Here is a 22,909-nt window from a genome sequence, read left to right as displayed (position 1 = left end):
ATCTGGAGGCTTTGGACTTGGACATACCTGGATTTAAATAATAGCCTTGTTGAACTTGACATCCAGTTACTACTCTAAATATTTTAAAATATGTAAATCATCTTTCTTTTTAGACTGTAACGAGGGCTGGGATTGAATCTGGGTAGCAAGTAAATTTTTGTTCAATGAATGAATCAATATGTCAAAGAAAATTTTGTTTCACTTTACTCTGCAGTTAAAATTTCCATTTTTATATGTTTCCGTTCCACTAAGACTCACTTTTCCATCCCTCTTCCCTTTATCCCCAATTATTGTTCCACCCCCAGCTCAGTGAGAGGAGTCAGAGCATGCAATAGAGGAATGTGGCAGAAAGGCATGACTGTCTCCAGCCCACCCAAACCTTAATATGAGTTCTGTGCTCTCCTTTTTGACCTTTGCTCTGCCTCTTCAGCCTTCTGCCTGTTGGTGTGCCTCAGTGTTTTTTGATCCCCACCATCTCAGATCATTTTATCTCTTCTCTCCTGATATACCTTTGTTTCTGTCTACTCTTGGCATCCTAAAAGCCAGCTTTATAGGTCTGGATGTGAGGTGGACATTCTGTTGCATGCATGGAGGAAGAGTGTTTTAGTTAGGACTTTTGAGGTTATAGAGAACAGAAATCCATATCTGATTAAGGTAGAAGGAGAAACTATTGGGAGGATTGAGAGGGGAAGGCAGGAATGCAGCTAGACTTCAGGAACCAAGGACTCAGCTTAGTTCTTCCCTCTTGCTTCAGTCTGGCTTTCTCTTTGTGGAAGGAATCATGGCTGCTGGCAATCCCGAAGGCTTACGGTTTTAACACGGAGAAATTCTGTAGTTTCCCTATTGTACAAGGTCCAGGAAAGGGTGAGTTGGCCCTCACATTGACCCAGTGTGATTCAGTACCCACCCTTGGACCAGTCAAATAACCAGGGGGCATGAGGTCATATTAAAACTGTTGGGAAACTGCAGAGCACCTTCCAGAGAAGGATAAGGCAGGGTACTAGATAAACAGAGGCATCCTCTTCTAGGAGAAAGAGTGTTACATTTATAAAGAGTCCACTGTATTTTAAAGAAGTTCTTACTGAACCTTTACATTTATCTTGGGAGATGGGTGGTGGTATCCTCATCCGTGAGGTAGTTGCATCCTCACCAGTATACTGGTTAGGGTATGTAAGCTTGTGGCAGTTAAGTGTCCAGGATCTTGAAAACTGGCATGTCTAGAATTTGAATCTAAGTCTGTTGGACTCCAAAGCCTATGTACTTTCTAATGTGTTAGTTGTCTACCATAACATTAGTTTAGGCTTATTTCTCGTTCAACAGCATGTGCTAAGAGCCTTGTATGTTTTATTTCTGTGTGTATGCTTATAAAGGTGAATAGAATGCATTGCCTTTCTAACCAAATTTTGTAGGTTGGTATGGTAACCTGACATAAATATGCATAATTAAGCATATTAAGTACAGAAAGATATTATTATGGAAATAGGGAGAAACACCAGGAGCTTCAGAAAGGTTTCACAAAGAAAATAACATTGAGTAGGTATTTGCTAGGTGGATTAAAGGAGGAGGGACATTATTCTTGGCAGAGTGGAATGTTAAGTGCAGTGGCACAGAGGTGAGAGCGTGGAGCATGTGGGGAGTCACCTATAGTTCAGGACTGTGGAACAAAGAGGTTGTGGGAAAAGTGAAGAGATGAGACCAGAAAGGGAATCAGGGGCCAGATTATGATAGCCTTTGTATCCTGGCTGAAGCATTTGAACTTTGTTGTATCATCAGTGGAAAACAGTTAAAGGATTTCTAAATAAGGGACCTACATGACCCAGTTAGTATTTAAGAAACTCTGGCTGGAGTGTGGACAGTGGATTAGAGGGAGAAAAGATAGAAAGTGGGGAAACCTATTAGAGAACTTTGCAAGGGCCTGCACTTGTTCAGAGGGACTAAATTTAGAACTGCTAAGGAGATAAAAAGTATAAAATATAATGATTAGTTAAATTTGAGAGAGCCAAGTCAGTTTAATATTGAGATTTTTCTTTCTGGAATCTTCTTCCTCTTCCTGCATTCCACTTCTCTCATTCAGCAGGATTTCTACCTAGCTAACTGCTTGCTTGCTTGCTTGCTTGCTTTTTTCTTTCTTTCTCTCTCTCTCTCTCTCCCTCCTTCTCCCTCTCTCCCTCTCCCTCTGTCACACATGCACACACACACACACATTCTCACACTCACACCGAAGCACTCATTACTTCCCTTTAGTACTCATCATCCCTGGAATGACTCTCTGTGTTTGTCTTACTCCCTATATTGTAAACTCTGTAAGGACAGGGGTCTTGTCTGACATTTTTACTGTTGTTCCTAATGCCTAGTAGCACACTGCCGGACATGTGGAGGTTGTTCATTGAATGCGTAGGACATGTGGAGTTTCAAATGCTGTGGAACTTCTGAGCAAAAGTGCTTAGTATGTATATAGATAAGATTGAAGACTTTGGAGCTTTCTCCATTTAGTGACAACTGAAGTCAAGGAGTAGATTGCCCACATAGAATACAGAGTGGGGAAAGAACTCTGAAGAATAGCAACATCAACAGCTGGTAGTAACAAGGTTACATACAGTTAAGGTGTCTGCGAGATGCAGTTGGAGGGTTAAAGGAATTAAGACATGGGAGGAGAGATTTAAGAAGGAGGGAGGGGAGATATGAAGTAAGGGAGAAGGAAGAAAGAGAAGGAAGTGCCAGCAATGCCAGATGCTGTAGAAGGTAACAAAAGATAAGGATGGGAAATTCTCCATTGGCTTTTGGCAGCTCAGAAACTGACTGCTTTAGTGAAGAGTTTCATTGGATATGTAGATCTGTGTGTTTCCTAGGGCAGCTGTAACAAAGTACCACAAACTTAATTGACTTAAATTTATTGTCTCACAGTTATGGAGGCTAGAATTCTGACAGCAGGGTGTGCAGAGGGCCATGCTCTTTCCTAAGACTCTAAGGTAGGATCCTTATCTCTTTCTAGCTTTTTGGTGATTGCAACTCTTAGCATTGCTTGGCTTTTAATATATCACTCCAGTCTCTGCCTCTGTGGTTACATGTGGTTCTCCCTGCATCTCTGTCTAAACTTTCCTCCTCTTAGAAAACACCAGTTGTTGGATTAGGGCCCTCCCTAACTCCAGAATGACTTCATTTTAACTTGATTACATTTGCAAAATCCAGTTTCCAGATAAGGCCACATTTGTAGGTACCAAAAATTAGGACTTGAACATATGTCTTTTTGAGGGACACAATTCAACCCGCAACAGTCTTGAACGTGAATTGCAGTGCATTGACATTAGAAAAGGAGGCAAAGAAGACATCAGGTATAGGCAACTAAAGAAATCTATGTACAAGAAGGAAAAAGTGAGAAAAAAGGTGGTAGATGGGGGGTAGTGAGGGGACACCATGTAGAAGGAGGTTTTGTGTGTTTTTAGTTGTTACCCTTAGTGTTTTAAAGCTTGTAAAACTGCAGATCCAAGGCCCCACTGAAGAACTACAATTACAGGTTATAATTTGCAAAAAAGGCAAAATCAGTTGTCTTGCAAATATAAACTGAACACACCAAATATTTTGTTCAACTCATTCATTAATGAGGGAATCAGTAAAATGTTAAAACTGTCCATAGAGTATTTGAGAAGCTAGGTGTTTATAGGCAATGTTAGGATATGATAGCTGCATTAGATGGCCAAAACTGATTAATGGCCAACAAAGCCTTAAACTTTTACCTATAGGTTATTTTTTCAACTATAGAGAAATTATGTGCATCTTTACCAAACAATCTGTAAGTTAACATGTAACCAAGACTGCAACCTTTAATCAGCATTAAATAGCAGGTGGTAATTATTTTGCCCTATAACTTTGAGTGGCTTTTGCTTTTTATGACATTTAAAGGATGTGCTGCACACTTTTTTTTTACCCTATTTCCAAGTTTCAGGTCATCTTTCTGGCATACTTGTTAGAATCCATGGAGGTGGAAATAGGAGCCTGAGAACCTTTAATTAGCCTGTAAGTGATTCTAACATTGACTTGACTTTGAGTACCACCAAATAAGAGAAAACTGAGAGGCTTTGAGTGCCCATCTGAGGCTGGAACCCATTACTATCTGATGACACTCATCTCCTGGGTTTTGTGAGTTTTTTCTCTTTCTATAGTGCTCAACTCTTTGACAAAGAGAAATTATTTAATGATCTAGGGTGGAGCTTTTGCCAGGCAGATATATGCTCAAGAAGAATACAGTGGCTAGAAAGCGAAGGTATCAGAAAGAGTGTAGTTAATATATTGGACGTGAGGCCCAGACTAGGTAGAGAAAGAAGTGAGGCCAGGATCAGCTTAACAGATGGAGAGAGAAGAGAGAAATCCAGTTCACAGAAAGTATGCAGTGGGTGTAAGAGAGCTGAGAGGTCAGGAGACTGTAACCAGAAGAGCGAGATGTTAAAGTTTTTAAGATTTCAGAGTTGGGAGTAGTTTCCAATAATGGCAAAAATAAAGTCCAGGTTGTGGTCCTGAGAGTGAGTTACTGAACTGCAGTAGAGGTCATTGGGTTGATTAGTGAGCATTACTTTCTCATAAATTTATACTTCTACAAGACACTAGAAGCTTTAAAGCTGCTATAAATTTAAATTTCCTAAAATAATGTGCCATTGTTCTCTTAACTTTCGCCAGATTGTAGCCAAGTGTACTGGGTCAATAAACAATGGGCAAAAGCTGTTCTGGTCTTTTATGACAATAATAGTACTCACAAATATTTATTGAGCACATTGTTATGGCTTAGGACCTTGACACCAGTTGTTTTCGTATGGTATGTCGTTTAAATCTTAACCTTGGTAGCTTGAATTGTTAATATTCCCATTTTACCCCTGGCAAAACTGTGATTTAGCAGCAATAAGTAACCTTTTCAAGGTCATAGTGAGTGGTAGATAGGACATTTAAATTGATTGTATGACTCCAGTGTGTATAACCATTGCATTCTAGGTAGAGTATGTGCATGGTGGAGTTGAAGAGGATTTATATATAGCTCACATTCCTTCATGTTATTCAGTTTTGTAGATTGTCACACATGCAGAGATGAGTTTGAGCTTAAAAAGAATGAAGCTGGGGGCAATGTCTTTTTAAAAAAATTGTCACATTGACCCTCTTTGGACTCTGAATGCATGTGCATCTTATGCAGTATTTTAAAAATTAAATAAATGAGCTATCAAGCCACAAAAAACCATGGAGGAAATTTAAATACATTCTACTAAGTGAAAGCAGCCAATCCGAAAAGGCCACCAACTATATGATTCCAACTGTTTGATGCTCTGGAAAAGGCAAAACTAGGGAGACCCGAAAAAGTTCAGTGGTTACCAGGGTTTTGGGGGAGGTAGAGATGAGCAGGTGGAACATGGGATTTTTAGGGCAGTGAAACTACTCTGTATGATACTATAGTGGTGGGTACATGTCATATATTTGTCCAGACCTATAGAATGTACACCAGGAGTGAACCCTAATATGAACTGTGGACTCAGGGTGATAACAATGTGTCAGTGTAGGTTCATCAATTGTAACAAATGTATCAGTTTAGTCAGGAATGTTAATAATGAAGGAGGCTATGCAAGTGTAGGGGCAAGGGATATATGACAAATATCTGTTCTTTCTATTCAGTTTTATTATGAACCTAAAACTGCTTTAAAAAGTGAAATATATTTTAAATACTAAATTTATGTAATATATGTTTTACCACAATTTAAAAACTGTAGGGATGGAGAAAGATATACCTTGTGAACACTAAAGAAAACTGGAGTCGCTGTATTAATTTCAGACAAAACTTCAGAACAAGGAAAATTACCAGGGTTAAAGAGGACATTAAAAAATTAAGTGAAATTAGAGTAGTATTTGAATTATCTGAGATTTGTAGTGATGCAACTTAACAAACCTCACAATTACAAGGTTGATATAGTACTTCTGGTCTAAAAATTCACAGTACCAAATAATAAAAACTTTATTGTAACCAAATGAAATCAGATACGTTAGTTAACAGTTGCAACTTACTCTTCTGAACACTTTTCTGTTTCGTAAAAGCTCCATGCTTTCTCATTTTAAGATCTCGCAGATGTATTATGTGACCAAAGTGACAGTTATTTAGAGCAAGTATAGTCAGACTCACCAGTTCACCAAAAAAAAACCTTGAAAACTCACTGGAAAAGTTTAAACCTTTGCTCTCCATTTTTGGCATATTTGTGCAAGTGTATCCTGCATTTGTATTTGCTGTTAAAGGAAATAATTTTGGAAATCACAATGTTCATATTATTAAAATTCAGTAATGCATATATAAGAATATAATTAATACAATTTATCAGTAGTGATATGGCTAAAATCTGGGGGTGGCTGGAAAGTCATATGGAATCAGCATCACAAGCACATACTTAAACAAAAAACACACTTGATTTGGAGTTTAATTAGAGTAGCCTAAAAAAGCATGCATTCTTTGTTGCAATAATTCATTGTCATTTAAATACGTTTAATTTTCTTTCTCTTTTTTCTAGGGATAAGTAGTAAAAAAAAAAAAAAAAAAAGGTTTTTTTTCGTGTAATAATATCAAAATTTGTATCTGGCTTAACATATCTGACCTTATACTCTTCAGAGGAAGTGAACACATGTTCTATGAGTAATTCCCTAGATAAATGTGCAGCCAAAGAATCATTAAGATCAAATTCCAGTGTTTATTCTTAGCTGAAATAAAATTAAAATTCAAAAATTAGGTTAACAGGCTTCTACCCTTTTTGATCAGTTATAGTCTGGTGGAGACCATGTCGAGGAGGAAGATGAAAAAGAGAACCTGTCAGTGATAGTGCTGATGGAGTTTGGAGAAGGAGAAAGTTAGTGAATTTGGAGTTGGTGAGAATGTATGGATTGGTGCTCTGAACGTTGTTTTTTCCAATAGTAGTTTTACTCTTTTTGTCAATTCTGCCTTATGAGGAGGAATAATAGTAGGTGGTGTAGCCTGGTCACAGATCATTATTCTTCCCAGTGTACAAAGCTACTCAGAATTAATAGCAGTCACAGATGATTACTGTTAGCTCCCTTTCCCTCCTAATGTTAAGAGCTCCTGACCCAGAAAAAATATATATCATTTGAGGTCTGTAGACTAATAAAAAGCATATTTTTCTTTAACGTAAAGAAAAATAAAACATTCCTTTTACTTTTTTTAAAAATTGGAAAGTCGGAACATAAAACTCTTTAGTATAACTGCTGATCTTTGGGGGAAAACCAGTCTCTTAGTGAATAGAACAGCATTACCCTTTGGGCCAAATGGAAGCCAGCCAAGAGCTAAACCAGATCTTTTTTCTGAGTTTTTCTAGCTTTAACTCAGCTAGAGTTAAGTCAGCACTTAACCTCAGCACTATTCACTATTAAGGTTGATCATTCTTTGTTCTGAGGGGCCTCCTGTGCATGATAAGATGTTTTAGCAGCTTTTCTGGCCTTTACCTACTAGATGCCAATAACACCCCTCCCCCTCCAGTTGTGACAACCAAAATTGTCTCAAGACACTGCCAAATGGGAGGTAAAATTGCTTCTGTGGGGTCCTCTTCTCCTCTGCCCTGCAACCCACCTTTTGAGAATCACTGCTCTATGTGTATTACATAATTGGTTGATCAAGAATGTTTTCCCAATTTTAGTTCTACTTTTAAATATTTTGTCGTATTTTAAGTATCTTGGTGGAATAGGCTTTACTTTTAAGAACTGTAAAAATAAACTGGAAACACATTTCTAATTTAGGGGTGAAAATGAGAACGAGGTCTTTCCTTGATTTGCAAATTCAATGTTAAGACCTTTGCATACCTAGCACAGTGTTTTTCAGATTGCAGTTGGGGACACCTTCGGGGGTCATGAAATACTTTAGTGGGTCATGAGCATGCATGCAAGAGTGTATAGGGTCACGATGTAAAAGGTATTTCTTTTGGAATAAGCAAAAAACATATGTATATGTCTAGCCTTCCCTTTTGAACTGGAGTATTCTGAACATATATTTCATAGCAGTAGGTGCTTAGTTAAGCTATTTATCCAATCAGGTTAAACTTGTCAAATATTTTTTGAGATACAAAACATTCAAATTTGTTCATTGCTGTAGATTGGAGACCTGTTGTTAACTTTAGTTTCTGGTGCATATCATCTTGCTTGCAAGAGGAGGAAGCTCTGAACTCCATCACATATTTTAGAACATTCTTGGCACGTTACTTGTGGACTGTTCCTGCCCTCCCCTACACAAGGTTATGAAAAAAGACAACTCTGTAATTATTTTCTTCATCAGCATGCATGCAAAAGTCCTGTTTTTCATCAGTTAGTATTTCTTTTGTTAACTTTTATAGAAATTATCCTTCATGTTGGAAAGGGCAGTAAATGTTTCGTGTATTTATTGAGAATCAAACATGAGCATAAGACGCCTAAAAATTACTCCTAACACTCTGCGTGTACTCTTTGTAAAAATCATTTTTAAATGACAACCGTAAGTTGAATAATAGCCTACGGGGAATACCTTAAGTGTGACAATCTGCCACTACAAAGTCGTAGATTCAGCTGTTAATATAAAATACTTGAGTTTCTGAAATTCATCTACACTTTCAATCACCTTAAAAGCTGCCTTTGTTTCTATTTACTAAAGAACGTGCATTTATATTTTGAGTTACTTTGTTTATTCAGTGGTTATTTTTTGAAGATTGAACCACCTACGGGAAGAATGTTTTCATCTTTTCAGTAGTAAGGGCATTTCAGACTAGTTTTATAATGTTAGGAACTCTGTCTTAGGGTGGTAGTTTTTTCCTCTGAGGAAAAATGTTAGTGATTGTTTAAGAGTTATTTATCTTACAATTCATTTATTTTCACAGTAGATTTTTTTATATCCCTATGTTTTTAATTTAGCTGATATCCAGCAGAGATATTCAAGGTATTTTCATGCCAGTTTCAGGGGAAATTTGTGGGGTTTTTTTTTATGGACTGTGTAACATCCTACATTTTATATTTGCAAAAGACCAATGGATATATTGCACAGAAATCCACATGTTTATTACATTCTGCCCTTATATATTTTTGTGTTACTGAGTTGCTATGCCTAGTTCTTGTGTATGAAATGAAAGCAAGTATAGAAGATAGCTAAAATTTAATGTTGATTAAAAACTAAGCTTTGTGTGAGAGATACTTGTTCAGAAAGCCAGATTTCCAGTACTGACCTTTAAAAGTAGACTAAGGAGCAATACTAATATGGATTCAACAATAAAATTTCTTTATCAGCCAAGGATACGATTTTTAAGTATTGTCATAATAATTTAGGTACAAAGTTGTTCCATCATTAAAGTTAGTTTTGAGACTAATTTGAAATTACTTTTTCATAGATTAATGTACAGTTTCCTTATTCAATTAATAAACATTTATTTAGCATCCACCACTTACTAAAAACTATATGAAGTTCTTATTCATAGGCTTTTGAAAGCTTTCATCTTTTCTAGCAAATATTAGCACTACATTTGTTCTTAAAAATAATCAACATAGTAGAAAGTTCTGTTACAGCCCTCTGTGTCCATATTGAGTTTAGAACTCAGCAGTGTCACTTTTAATATAGTTTTTGTGTAAGTGCTGTACTATTCCAAAAGGTGATTTATAAATAACCGTTTTGAAGGACAAAATGCTGTTATTTTAAAAGCATATATTCATCATCCTACTAGAAAGAGATTTATTTGAATCTCATTGTTATGGAATGCTGAACAGTACAGTTGGAGCAGCTGCTGAAACTCCTAAATGAACATTAATTTTTCCTTCTGGGTGCTCAGTAAAAACAAAATACAAACTTTATGATAAAGAATGCAAATATTTCATTTTTACAAACATGTTGTTAACTAAGTTTCTGTATTTAGCTGCTGAATAAATTTCTGGAGCAAATAATGCTGCTGCCAATATATAAAGGTCATTTTTTCAAATCTTTAATTTTACTTTTCTTTATTCTATAGGGAAAAAAATAAGGTGTGCGGGAGGAACTACTAAAAAGTTAAATTTCAGTAAATATAGAATCAAACTTCATTAAATATTGCTTTAATAATTTCAAGAAGGAGTGCCTTGTAGTCTGTAATAGAAATCTGCATAATCTTTCGTACATAGTGTTTTTAGAAATATTCAGCTTCTCGACATTTATGCAGCCAACAGACATATGAAAAAAATGCTCATCATCACTGGTCATTAGAGAATGCGATCAAAACCACAATGAGATACTATCTCATGGCCAGTTAGAATGGTAATCATTAAAAAGTCAGGAAACAACAGATGCTGGAGAGGATGTGGAGAAATAGGAATGCTATTACACTGTTGGTGGGAGTGTAAATTAGTTCAACCATTGTGGAAGACAGTGTGGCGATTCCTCAAGGATCTAGAACTAGAAATACCATTTGACCCAGCCATCCCATTACTGGGCATATACCCAAAGGATCATAAATCATGCTACTATAAAAACACATGCACACATATGTTTATTGCGGCACTACTCACAATAGCAAAGACTTGGAACTAACCCAAGTGTTCATCAGTAATAGACTGGATAAAGAAAATGTGGCACATATACACCATGGAATACTATGCAGCCATAAAAAAGGATGAGTTCATGTCCTTTGCAGAGACATGGATGAAACTGGAAACCATCATTCTCAGCAAATTATCACAAGGACAGAAAACCAAACACCACATGTTCTCACTCATAAGTGGGGGTTGAACAATGAGAACACACGTACACAGGGAAGGGAGTATCACACACTGGGGCCTGTCAGAGGCTGGGAGGCTGGGGAAGGGATAGCATTAGGAGAAATACCTAATGTAGATGATGGGTTGTTGGGCACAGCAAGCCAACATGGCACATGTATACCTGTGTAACCTGCGCATTGTGCACGTGTACCCCAGAACTTGTATAATTTTTAAAAACTTAAAAAAAAAAAGCTGCCATTCAGCTTCTCACAGATATTTTGGTTCATGATTTGTAAATAGATGAAGCTGACCACATTTTTATATTTTACATTCACTTTTTGAACAATTACTCTAAGTTGCTCTTCTTTTGAAGATTGGATTTATTATAACATGTATATGTATATTTAATGACTACTAATTTATATTTACTTTTATTTGTTCAGAATTGAAATCTCCTTGAACTTATAAATTATATGAGTAACCATTGATTATTTTGACCTAACTTGTCTTCTCTTGCCTCCTGTGAATAGATATACTAAGAACAATGTCAGGTCTTGTGATTTGTTAAAGGATACAAAGTTACAGCTAGATAGGAGGAATCTACCGCTGCAGGATGGCTATAGTTAACAAAATTATGTAGTTTCAGGTAACACAAGTGATAAATGTTTGAGATGATGCATTTGCTAATTGCCCTGATCTGATCACTATACATCATATGTATCAGAACATCACTGTGAACCCCATGAGTATGTACAATTATTTGTCCATTAAAAAAATTAAAATAGAAAGTATGGGTGGTATAAAATATTTGATGTCGTGCATATTTTTAAATCTTCACAAAAAAATCATTATAGAGGAAGTAAAATATGTGAGAATAATTTATCATTCTTTTCACTTTTTTTAAAGGTGATGGATGTGGACACACTGTACTAGGCCCTGAGAGTGGAACCCTTACATCCATAAACTACCCACAGACCTATCCCAACAGCACTGTCTGTGAATGGGAGATCCGTGTAAAGATGGGAGAGAGAGTTCGCATCAAATTTGGTGACTTTGACATTGAAGATTCTGATTCTTGTCACTTTAATTACTTGAGAATTTATAATGGAATTGGAGTCAGCAGAACTGAAATAGGTAGGACTTTTTTTTGTAAATGTACATGTAAATACATCATTGTCTCAATGATGTATTTTTTGATATTAACATTAAATAACCATGCAGCGTAAGGTGCTATGTGGGAAATTATTGAATATGTGTAAAAATTTCGAATTTGAATCTTTTGGGAAGAGAAGATTCTTGTCTGTTTACTTTATTTACTTTTCTAATAAGCACATATTGGTACCCTTGCCCAAGATGCCACTGTACTACTAAGAAGGAGGAAGTTAATTCTCTGGGTTTTTTTTTTTTTTGAGACAGAGTCTCGCTTTTGTAGCCCAGGCTGGAGGGCAATGGCGCAATTTTGGCTCACTGCAACCTCCGCCTCCTGGGTTCAAGCTATCCTCCTGCCTCGGCCTCCCAAGTAGCTGATTACAGGCGCTCGCCACCATAGCCAGCTGATTTTTTTTTGATTTTTAGTAGAGACAGGGTTTCACCATGGTGGCCAGGCTGTTGGCCAGGCTGGTCTCAAACTCCAGCCTCAGGTGATCCACCCACCTCAGCCTCCCAAAGTGCTGGGATTACAGGCGTAAGCCACTGCACCCGGCCAATTATCTCATTTTTAAAAATGTTTTCCTTTCATAGTTTTATTTGCAATTGAAGAATACAAGTATAATTAATGCTTAGGAGACAGTATAGCATGGTGATTAAAAGCAAGGGTTTTGGATCCAAACTTCCTGGGATTAAAGCATAACTCTCATCAGCTTGCTGTGTGACTTTAGCCAGATTACCTGACCTCTCCATTTTTTCTCTTGTAAAAAATACAGGGAATGAACTAGTATGTGTAACGTGCTTAGAAAAGTAAACAGCACCTAAGACATAATATATGCTTAGTAAATGGTAGTGGCCATTGTTGTTGTTCTTGATTAAGAGCAGTGGTTCTCAATTATAGCTGCATATTAGAGCCACCTAAGTAGTAAACAATACCATAAACCCAGTTACCATCCTAGACCAGTTGAATCAGAATTGATTAGGTGGAACCCAGGCCTCAGTATCTTAAACGCTTCCCGGGAAAATCTCTTGCAGTCACGGTTAAAAACCTTTGATTTAGGCATCAGTACCTTTCTTAAGCAAGAAAGGTGGAAAAATTTGTAAGGCTTTTTAGGTGAACTAACATTATAAAATTAGGAATTCTCTGTGAGTTTATTTAGAAACATTTTTTGGTTCCAGTGTGTAAAATATCCTTCAGAACTATAATAGGAATCCAGTATACTGTTCTTTAAATACCATACTATGTTCATCCTCTGGCTTCCTCTCCATCTCTAGTGAAATCCTTCATCTCTTCTTTACTTTTTTGGCCTCTTATCTACCGGAGGAAAAATTCCTGCCCTATCTCCCAGGCTGCTGATTGATAAACTTTGGTGCTTCTCAGTCACTTCTTGATTAACCTGGTGGTTTGAGCACCACGTGCGTATTGCATGAATATATGGTGTTGAACAAAGTTTTAGGAACACAAATCGCCTGAGGAGGTAGAAAAACTTACTATAATATTAACACTAATAGAAGATAACTGGATAGTAGATGTCTCCTGCAGATGCAGTAGGGGGCAGACAGTACCACCTGAGCATTCTTTAAGCAACAGTGAGGAAAAGTGAACCACAGTTTGGTCACCCCTCTAACACTTTACAGGAAATGAGGGAGATAGAGAAATACATTCTACTGAGTGTAGGGACTAAATTAAGGATATGAGAAATTCTGTAGAACAAACGACCTAGTTTCTTCAACATATGCATAGCATTTTAAAAAAATAGGAGGAGGGGGAAGGTAACTGTTCTACATTGTGACATATCTTCCTAAAATAATATGTAGACTTTGCTTGGATCTTGATTCAAGCTAACCACTGAAAGAAATTATTTTTAAGATTATCAGACCGAGGTGGGCGGATCACGAGGTCAGGTGATCGAGACCATCCTGGCTAACATGGTGAAACCCTGCCTCTACTGAAAATACAAAAAAATGAGCCGGGCGTGGTGGCGGGCGCCTGTAGTCCCAGCTACTAGGGAGGCTGAGGCAGGAGAATGGCGTGAACCTGGGAGATGGAGCTTGCAGTGAGCCGAGATCGAGCCACTGCACTTCAGCCTGGGTGACAGAGCAAGACTCCATCTCAAAAAAAGAAAAAAAGATTATCAGAGAAATTTGAAGCATTGGGCATTCAGTGATGGTAAAGAATGACTGTTTTAGATGTCATAATGTTAAAATTATTTTTAAGTTCTAATTTGTTAGAGACATTCTCAACTTCAAATGTCTAGGATTTATTTTTAAGTATTTCAGAAATAGGGAGAAGGATAGGAGAAACAAGGGCACATTAGTGAAGCTGAGTAATGGGCAGATGGGAATTGTTACACCCTCTTCTTTCTACTTTTGTGTAATATTGAAAATTCCAATAAAGAAAAGTGGTTATGTTAAAATAAAACAAGAGAATTATATATTTAGATAATACATAGTGGCACTGTTGTTAGAGTGGAAGAGTGGCGTGGGGAAGATTTCTGAGCACAGGTTTCAAATTGCTCGCTGAATTCTAGTCAAAGCTCCAGGAGTTACTTGCTGAGAGTCCTTTTTCTACAAAGTGTTGAACCTGCCCAGACTTCATAGTCACTTTCTGTATGGTCTGAAGATTAAAAGAAGTAATACTTTGCAGTGTTTGGTGTGTAATAGGTATTTAATAAATCTCAGCTTTCCCTTATTTCCATTGCTTTTTCCTATTCTCCTCATGGGTGAATGGAAAGCTGCAGAAAGGTCAAGGGGCCTGAGTGATGATGGTTCCTGTTGGGCTTCAGTTTGTACCCACCCTTCCCCCATCACACCTACCGTATACCCACTGGTCCTCCATTTGGTAGCAGCCTATGGTTAGTGGTAGCAAAGTTTCTTAACGTATTGCAGAGAAATAAAGATAATTCAAGAATAGTCATTTAACATTCTGGTTAAGATAGGTCTGCAGAGAATTACAGGATAGAAACAAATACATTGTGGGCATCAGGATTTCAGGGATAATGTCACTGAATCTTTTTTTTTTTTCCCCTATATCATATTTTCTCAGTGCCCCTTTAGAAAACAAGCATTAAAGGAGAAGAGAGTTCGTTGGTCTCTCTGTGTTTCTGATGTTCACATTTGAAGTATATGGGCTAATTATTTCGTGGGATGTGTGTCTGATGCTTCCTCATTATTAGATTCCAGTGACAGACTTTTGGCAAGAATACCACAGATGCGATGTTCTCAGTGTATCATATATGAGATTGATTTGTCCCATTTCTGGTGCTATTAACTTTGATATTTTGGCTAAGGTGATGTCTCTCAGTTTTCTACACTGTAACTATGCTGCTCTTCATAACCAATACATGTCTGATTGGGAGACTCTTTGAAATGTTGGAAATATCCTGTTACTCATCAAACTTATACCCACTAGATTTGGGACATATTAATCTTGTATGAATCAATTATTATTTTCTAATTTCATTATTCCTTCTGTATTTATTAGGTGTTTTTTTTTCATACTAAAAACAGGATCTTTCCCTTCTCTCCCATTTGTTTGTTTATATCGGTGTGAAGTCAATGGATTCCTGTGTTACGCCATCACTTATCACCCTTTCCTGTCATTATTTTGGTGCTCAGATTGTCCCAAATCTCCAGTGGGAGCCTCTTCACGCTAGCTCCTATGTCCTTTGGTGATGTCCTCATCATTATTTGAGTACTTCTTTATATTCTGGCACAGGATATTCTAGGTTTATCTTGTGATTGCCCTGCTCCAGGCCTGGAATCAGCCATTTCTTCAGGGAACCCTGGTTCTTTTTAGTGGAGAATGGTATTAGAAATCAATGTCTGGTTGCTAGGTTTAGACCAATGAGCTACCATATGCCCTATCAACAAATAGATTTAGTAAATAGACATTTGTATATACATATGTATATACATGTACCTGTGTTATATCTTTTTATATTTATCTGCCTGTATTAAAGAACATGAGTTTATGCTGATACCTTTAATGCTAATGCAACATTATAGGGTTCATTCTATCCTTTTCCTATTTTTCTTTCTAACTCACTTCTCTGACAGTGAGAAATCTTGCTCCCATTACCTGTAATGTATTTACTTGTTCAGTGCTATAACCGGAAAATAGTTTTAGAATTGCTAACCCATGACTCGAACTGAAAGAAGCCTGCTACCTAGAATTCGTACCTGAGGACTTAGAGTCTAAATAGTACATTAAAAAATTCTTTGGGCTGGTTCTTACTCCACCACCACCTGCCCTTCAATGTGGTTATGTTGCTCATTTGAAATATGGTTTGGTTCATTTCTTTCTGTTCATCTTCCATTATAGGTTTTTTCTTTATCCTTGTTGGTTTTCTTTCTGTTTTGTTGAATATGTTAAACATTAACATGATTCTCAAAGTTAAACTGTACAAAAAGGTAGATAAGTGACATTCCTCCCCTTTACAGTGCATTTCTTCTTTCCTTTTAACCCCATCTCCACTCACTCCCTGTAGCTAACCAATTGCATTAGTGTTTGTTTTATCTTTTCTGTACTTCTTTATACAAATGACATTTATATTTTCTGTTTTCTCCTTTCTTATACGAACTTTAACATTCTTTCAATATTCTTTTGTACTTTGCTTTCTCCCTACCTATCAGTGTTTTCTGGAAATCACTGTGCATCATTTTGTAGAGATAGTCCTCATTCTTTTTACAGCAGTATAGAACTCCATCATGTGGATGTATCATAGTTTATTTAATCACTCTTTTATGAATGGTTGTATTGGTTGCTTTCAATATTTTACAGTTACAAACTAGTTTTGTATTCTTAGAGGTGTCTTTGGTGTAGATTCCTGAAGTGATTGCTGAGTCAAAAGGTAAATTATATACTTCGTTAGACATTGCCAAATTGGAAGTTATACCAGTTTGCATTTCCATAGCATGAAAATGCTTGCTTTCCACAGCCTTCCCGACAAAGTGTGTCATATCTTTTAAGTTTTGCCAATTGATAATGATAAATAGTGCTCGGTATAGTTGTAATTTGCATTTCTCTTACTATGAGTGAAATTGAACTGTTTTTTCCCATATGTTGATGGCCTTTTTTTTTTTTTTTTTAATTTTTATCTCTTCCTGTCTTTTGCCCGTTTTTCTGTCAAGTTTTTTTTTTTTTTTTTTAAAGACAGGTCTTTCTCTATTGCCGAGGCTGGCCTCAAACCCCTGGGCTCAAGCAATCATCTCACCTCAGCCCCCTGAGTAGCTGGGACGACAGGCACACACCATTTGCCCATCTGTCAAGTTTTATTGGTCTTTGTTTCTCTCAGGTTTTAGGACTTCTCATTATCTTTTAGGGATATTAGTCTATAAACATAATAGTGGTATATGCTACAAATAATTTCTCCTACTTTGCCAGTTGTCTTTTGACTTTGTTTATGGTGCTTTTTTTCAACCATGCAAACTTTTAAAAATGTATTAATAGTTAGATTCATTAGTCTTTTTTTAAATTGCATCTAGATTCTAAGTCCTAGTTAGAAAGCTTCTTCCTATATCCCAACTAAAGATAAATTTACCCATTTTTTTCATAGTGGGATTATATGATTTCATTTTTTATATTTAGATCCCTGGTACATCGGGGTTTTTTTCTTTTGTATGGCATGAAGTATAGATCTCATTGTGTTTTCCATATGACTGACCACTTGTCCCATCACCATGCATTTAAAAGTTTATCTTTGTCCCAGTGGTTTGAAATACTGCCTTTATCGTATACTGCAGTTCTGTATGTGCTTGGGTCTATTTCTGGACTTTGGGTTGCACTCCACAGATGTATCTATCCACATACCAGAATGTGACTGTTTTGTAAAGGCTTTCAGAGGCTTTATGGTATGTGTTAATGCCTGATAGGGCTTAGTCTCCTTTCAGAAACGTTCATTTTTAGTGTTTTCCTGGGTCTTCCTTCCTGTTTGTTTATCCATGTGAAGTTTAGTATCAGTTTATCTAACTCCATAAAAAAGCTCGTTGGTGTTTTTATTGACATTATGCTGTTTATAAATTAACTTTATGATGTTGAGTTATCATGTTCAAAAGCAAGAGCTCTTTTTTTTTCTCCTTTCTTCACATCTACTTTTGTTGTCTTTAAGGATTGTTTTAAACTCTTTCTCATGTAGGGTTTACACATTTTTTGTTAAACTTAATCCTTAACATCTTATCTGCTTTGTTGCATTGGAGATGGAGGTGTTTTTGTTTTGCTATTATATCCTGTAATGGGTTCCTAATTATGTGAAGATTGTATTTCTGTATGTTGATTTTTTTCTGCTATTTTACTGAGTTTTTAAAATTATTTCAGTTAGTTTTATCATTCACTTTCTAGGGATTTTCAGATACACAATCACATCTGCAGATAGAGATAGTTCTACTTCCTTTTTTTCCATTTCTTATGCCTATGGTTGATTCTTTTATCTAATTGTATTGGCTAACACCTCCAGTCCAGGACTACGTTAAACAGTAGTGGGGAGAGAGTGAGCATCCTTTCCGGGTTCCTTATCTTAGTGAAAATTTAAAGTGTCTGAGCTCAGGTTGCCGTAACAAAATCTATACACCGAGTGGCTTAAAAAAACAGCAGTTTACTTTCTCAGAGTTTTGGAGGCTAGAAGTCCCACATCAAGATGCCAAGCAATTCAGTTTCTGGTGAGAGCTCTCTTCCTGGCTTGTAGATGGCCACCTTCTTCCTGTGTCCTCACATGACAAGGTTGGAGGGAGGAGGAGAGAGAAACAGCAGGTTCTCTCATGTCTCTTCTTATAAGTACACTAATCCTGTTGGATCAGCGCCCCACCTTAGGAAAACTAAAACCATTTAATTTTAATTACCTCTCTAAAGAGCCTAACTCCAACTCTAGTCATATTAAGAGTTGGGACTTCAACAGCAATTAATTTTGGGGGGCGTACCAGTATCTGGTCCATAATAGGAAGTATCCACTGATTTCTGTTAAGTGTTGTTATCAAGAAAGATTATTGAATTTTGTTGAAAAGCTTTTTTAGCATCTATGGAGGTAATGATATGGTTTTTCTATCTAAATCTATTGGTATAGTGTATTATATTAATGGGTTCCCTAATATTGAAATAACTGTGCATTGTTGGAATAAGTATCTCTTGGTTATGATGTGGCATTCTTTTAATGTGGCATTGGATTATGTTTCCTAATATTTTATTAGTATTTTTGCATAAATATTGGTGTGATATTAATTTGTAATTTACTTTGCATTTTCTTTATCAGGCTTAGGTATTGATACTATACATACAAATAAAAAGAAATATGAAGTTTTCCTTTCTTTTTAGTTCTCTGGAAAAATTTACAGAGAATTTGAACAATCTAGTTTTTGAAGGTTTCACTCTGTGAAGCTATTTTAGCCTGGTGCGTTTTTGATAGGATGCTTCCTTAATGACGTTCTCTGTTTCTTCTCAGGAAATTGGTCTGTTTGAGCTTTCTACCTCTAATGGGTCCAATTGTAATAAACTGTACTTGCCTGGTAAATTACCCATTCACCTAAGTGATCTAATATATTGGCCATGATGTCTGTAAAATAGAATCTTACAGTTATTAACATGGTTATTTCAGTGTTTTTCCAATAGTTATTTCCCTCCTGTCATTTCTTATTTTACATATTTATGCTTCCCACCCTCTTTTTTCATTAAATTAGCTAGGGGCATGCCTATTCTGTTAAATTTTTTCAAAAAATGAATCTTGATTTATTAGAACTATTGTTTTTCTGTTGTCTACTTATTAATCTCTATTTTCATGATTTAAATTTTTTTTTTTACTGTGTTAACTACTAGTTTTAGCTAGGCATTTAATTCACTTTTTCTTTCATTTTTATTGATAAAAATATCTAAGCCTATGAATTTTACTTTGATCACATCCTTTAAGAATGATATCACTGATTAATATGGGTCAATTATATCATTTTTTAGGAATTTTTAAACTTTGGTTTATGTTTTTCTTTTACCCAATAATTGTTTAATAGGTTTATTTCTAATTGGAAGGACCTTTCCTTGTTATTGCTAATAATGTATAATTTTATTGCATTATAGTCAGAGAGCATGGTAAAATTTCTACTTTATAAGCTAATGTATGACCAGTTTTTTTGTGAATATTCTATATATACTTGAGAAGGTTTACTCTCTACTGTAAAAAGTTTGATATGCATTTAAAAATCTGTCTTTATTTTGCTGTTTCGGTCTTCTATATTCTTATTTTATCTGTTTGATCTCTTATTTGGTGTGGTTCTTTCTCTTTCTTTGCTGTCTCCTGGAGGTTTTGCTTTTATAAAGTTGCTGTGCTGTGTCGACTAGATATTCATAATTCTAATATCTCCATTTTAAATTATGACTTCTCACATTTAAAGGTTTCCTACCCATCATATATTACTTTTTAGTTTGAATTCTCCTTTGTTTGACACCAGTATCACACACATACCCTCCTATTTATTCCTTATTGTTTTCATTATCCTGCTGTGTCTGTCTGTGCCCATCACTTTATTTTTAGCCTTTCTGAATCACTTTGTTTTGGGTGTCTTTCTTGTATATTGCATATTTTTGGGTCTTTATGAGCCAAATTGCAAATATTTTTAATGTCTAAGTTAAATCCATTTGCATTTATTTATAACTGATACATTTTAACTCTTCCATATCTTTTAAAGTTATGTATATTATATTTGTTGTGTTTATTTTTTCTACATTGTTTTCTGTCCTGGGTTTTTTTAAGTGTCTTTTCGTGTTTGGTAAGGTTTATAGTTTTGTTCTAGGTGCTGCTTTTCAATTTATACTTTTTAAAATGCCTGTGGTCCCTATTGTCTTAATCATTTACTATCCGATTTGTCCATTTTTAATGATATTCTTTATTTTCTACCTATTGCCTATAAAACATTCAATGAACTAGACTTCTTTCCCCTTCCTTCTGTACCCAGTTTCCTCAGTTTTATTCTGTTAAGTGTGGCTACGACAGAATAACTGAAGCTGGATGTTTTATAAAGAAAAGAGGTTTATTTGGTTCATAATTCTGGTGGCTGGAAAGTGCAAGAGTGGACAGCTCATCTGATAAAGGTTTTGTGCTGCCTCAACTCATGGAGGAAACTGGAAGGGAAAGGGGGTTGTGCAGAGAGAGAGGGGACCAAGGAGGCTGACTTGCTTTATAACAACCCACTGTCATGGTAACTAATCCAGTCCTGTTAGAGTGAGAACTCACTCCTGTGAGATGGCATTAATCAATTTATGAGAGATCTGGCCCCATGACCCAAACAACTCCCATTAGGCCCCACTTTCCAATACTGTCACGCTGGCAGTTAAACTTCAACATGAAGACTATACTTTCAGAGATCACTTCTGTAGTTCATTATTAGAAAGTTTCTCTGAATGTGTAGAACACTGGAAAAAATGATCTAAGACTACCGTCAATATGTCTGTGCACACAAACTAGAAAGTCTAGAGGAAATGGATAAATTCCTAGAAACACACAACGCCACAAGTTTGAATCAGGAAGAAACAGAAATCCTGAATGGACCAAGTAATAAGTAGTGAGATTGAATCAGTAATAAAAAATCTCCCAACGACAACAACAACAACAACAAATGCCCAGGACCAGATGGATTCACAGCTGAATTTTACCAGACATGCAAAGAAGAACTGATGCCAATTCTACTGAAACTATTCCAAAAGATGGAGAAAGAGGGAATCCTCCCTAATTCTTTCTATGAACCCTGTATCACCCTAATACCAAAGCCAGGAAAAGACACAACAAACAAGGAAAACTGCAGACCGATATTCCTAATGAACATAGGTGCAAAAATCCTCAACAAAATTCTAGCAAACCAGATTCAGCAGTATATCAACAAGATAATTCAGCATCAAGTGGGTTTCATACCAGGAATGCAAGGATGATTTGACATATGCAAATCAACAAATGTGATTCACCACATAAATATAATTAAAAACAAAAAAAATCATTTCAGTAGATGAAGAAAAAGCATTTGATAAAATTGAGCATCCCTTCATGATAAAACTCCTCAACAAACTAGGCACAGAAAAAACATACCTTAAAATAATAAAAGCCATATATGACAAACTCACAGCCAACATACTGAATGAGGAAAAACTGAAAGCATTCTTCCTAAGAACTGGAACAAGACAAGAATGCCCACTTCTGCCACTTTTATTCAACGTAGTACTGGAAGTTCTAGCTAGAACAGTCAGGCAAGAGAAAGAAATAAAGGGCATCTAAGTTAGAAAAGAGAAATCAAGCTATCTCTGTTTGCTGATGATGTGATCTTATACCTTGAAAATTCTAAAGACTCCTCCAAAATCTCCTAGATTGGATAAATGAATCCATAAAGTGTCAGGTTACAAAATCACCATACACACATCAGTACTACTGCTATATACCAATAATGACCAAACAGAATCAAATCAAGAACTCAGTCCCATTTACAATCGTTGCAAAAAAAGGAAAAAAAAAAAACCCTAGGAATATAGTTAACCAAAGAGGTGAAAGATCTGTACACATAGAACTGCAAAACACTGATGAAAGAAACCATAGATGATACAAACAAATAGAAAACCTCCTATGTTCATGAATTAAAAGAATCAATATTGTGAAAATGACCATACGGCCCAAAACAATCTACAGATTCAGTAGAGTTCCTATCAAAATACCACCAATGCCTGCCTGCCTGCCTTTCTTTCTTTCTTTCTTTCTTTCTTTCTTTCTTTCTTTCTTTCTTTCTTTCTTTCTTTCTTTTTCTTTCCTTTTTCTTTCTTTTTCTTTCTTTTTTTCTCTCTCTTTTTCTTTCTCTATTTCTCTCTCTCTCTCTCTCTCTCTGTCTCTTCTTCCTTCCATTTCCGTTTCCCTTTCCCTTTCCTTTCCGTCTTACTCTGTCACCCAGTCTGGAGTGCAGTTGTGCAATCTTGGCTTACTTCAGCCTCAGCCTCAGCCTCCTGCCTTAGCCTCCCAAGCAGCTGGAACTACAGGCGTGTGCCATCATATCCTGCCAAAAACACCATTTTTCTCAGAATTAGAAAAGAAAATCCTAAATT

At 36.2% G+C, this 22,909-nt stretch overlaps 1 protein-coding gene and 1 pseudogene across 1 annotated transcript in view; both read left to right on the top strand.

The window, feature by feature from the left end:
* Window positions 1-22,909, top strand: part of DCBLD2 (discoidin, CUB and LCCL domain containing 2) — a 100,227-nt gene that overhangs the window by 8,359 nt on the left and 68,959 nt on the right. The window contains exon 2 of the mRNA XM_001141399.8: window positions 11,614-11,841. Within this exon, the coding sequence (XP_001141399.4) occupies window positions 11,614-11,841 (228 nt within the window). The remainder of the gene's footprint in view (window positions 1-11,613; window positions 11,842-22,909) is intronic.
* LOC112208906 (small nucleolar RNA U3) lies at window positions 21,178-21,258 on the top strand (annotated as a pseudogene).

Source organism: Pan troglodytes, chromosome 2, assembly GCF_028858775.2.
Source record: "Pan troglodytes isolate AG18354 chromosome 2, NHGRI_mPanTro3-v2.0_pri, whole genome shotgun sequence".
Lineage (NCBI taxonomy): Eukaryota > Metazoa > Chordata > Mammalia > Primates > Hominidae > Pan > Pan troglodytes.
Note: the sequence above shows the minus strand (reverse complement) of the source record. Positions and strands in the feature narration are given on the sequence as shown.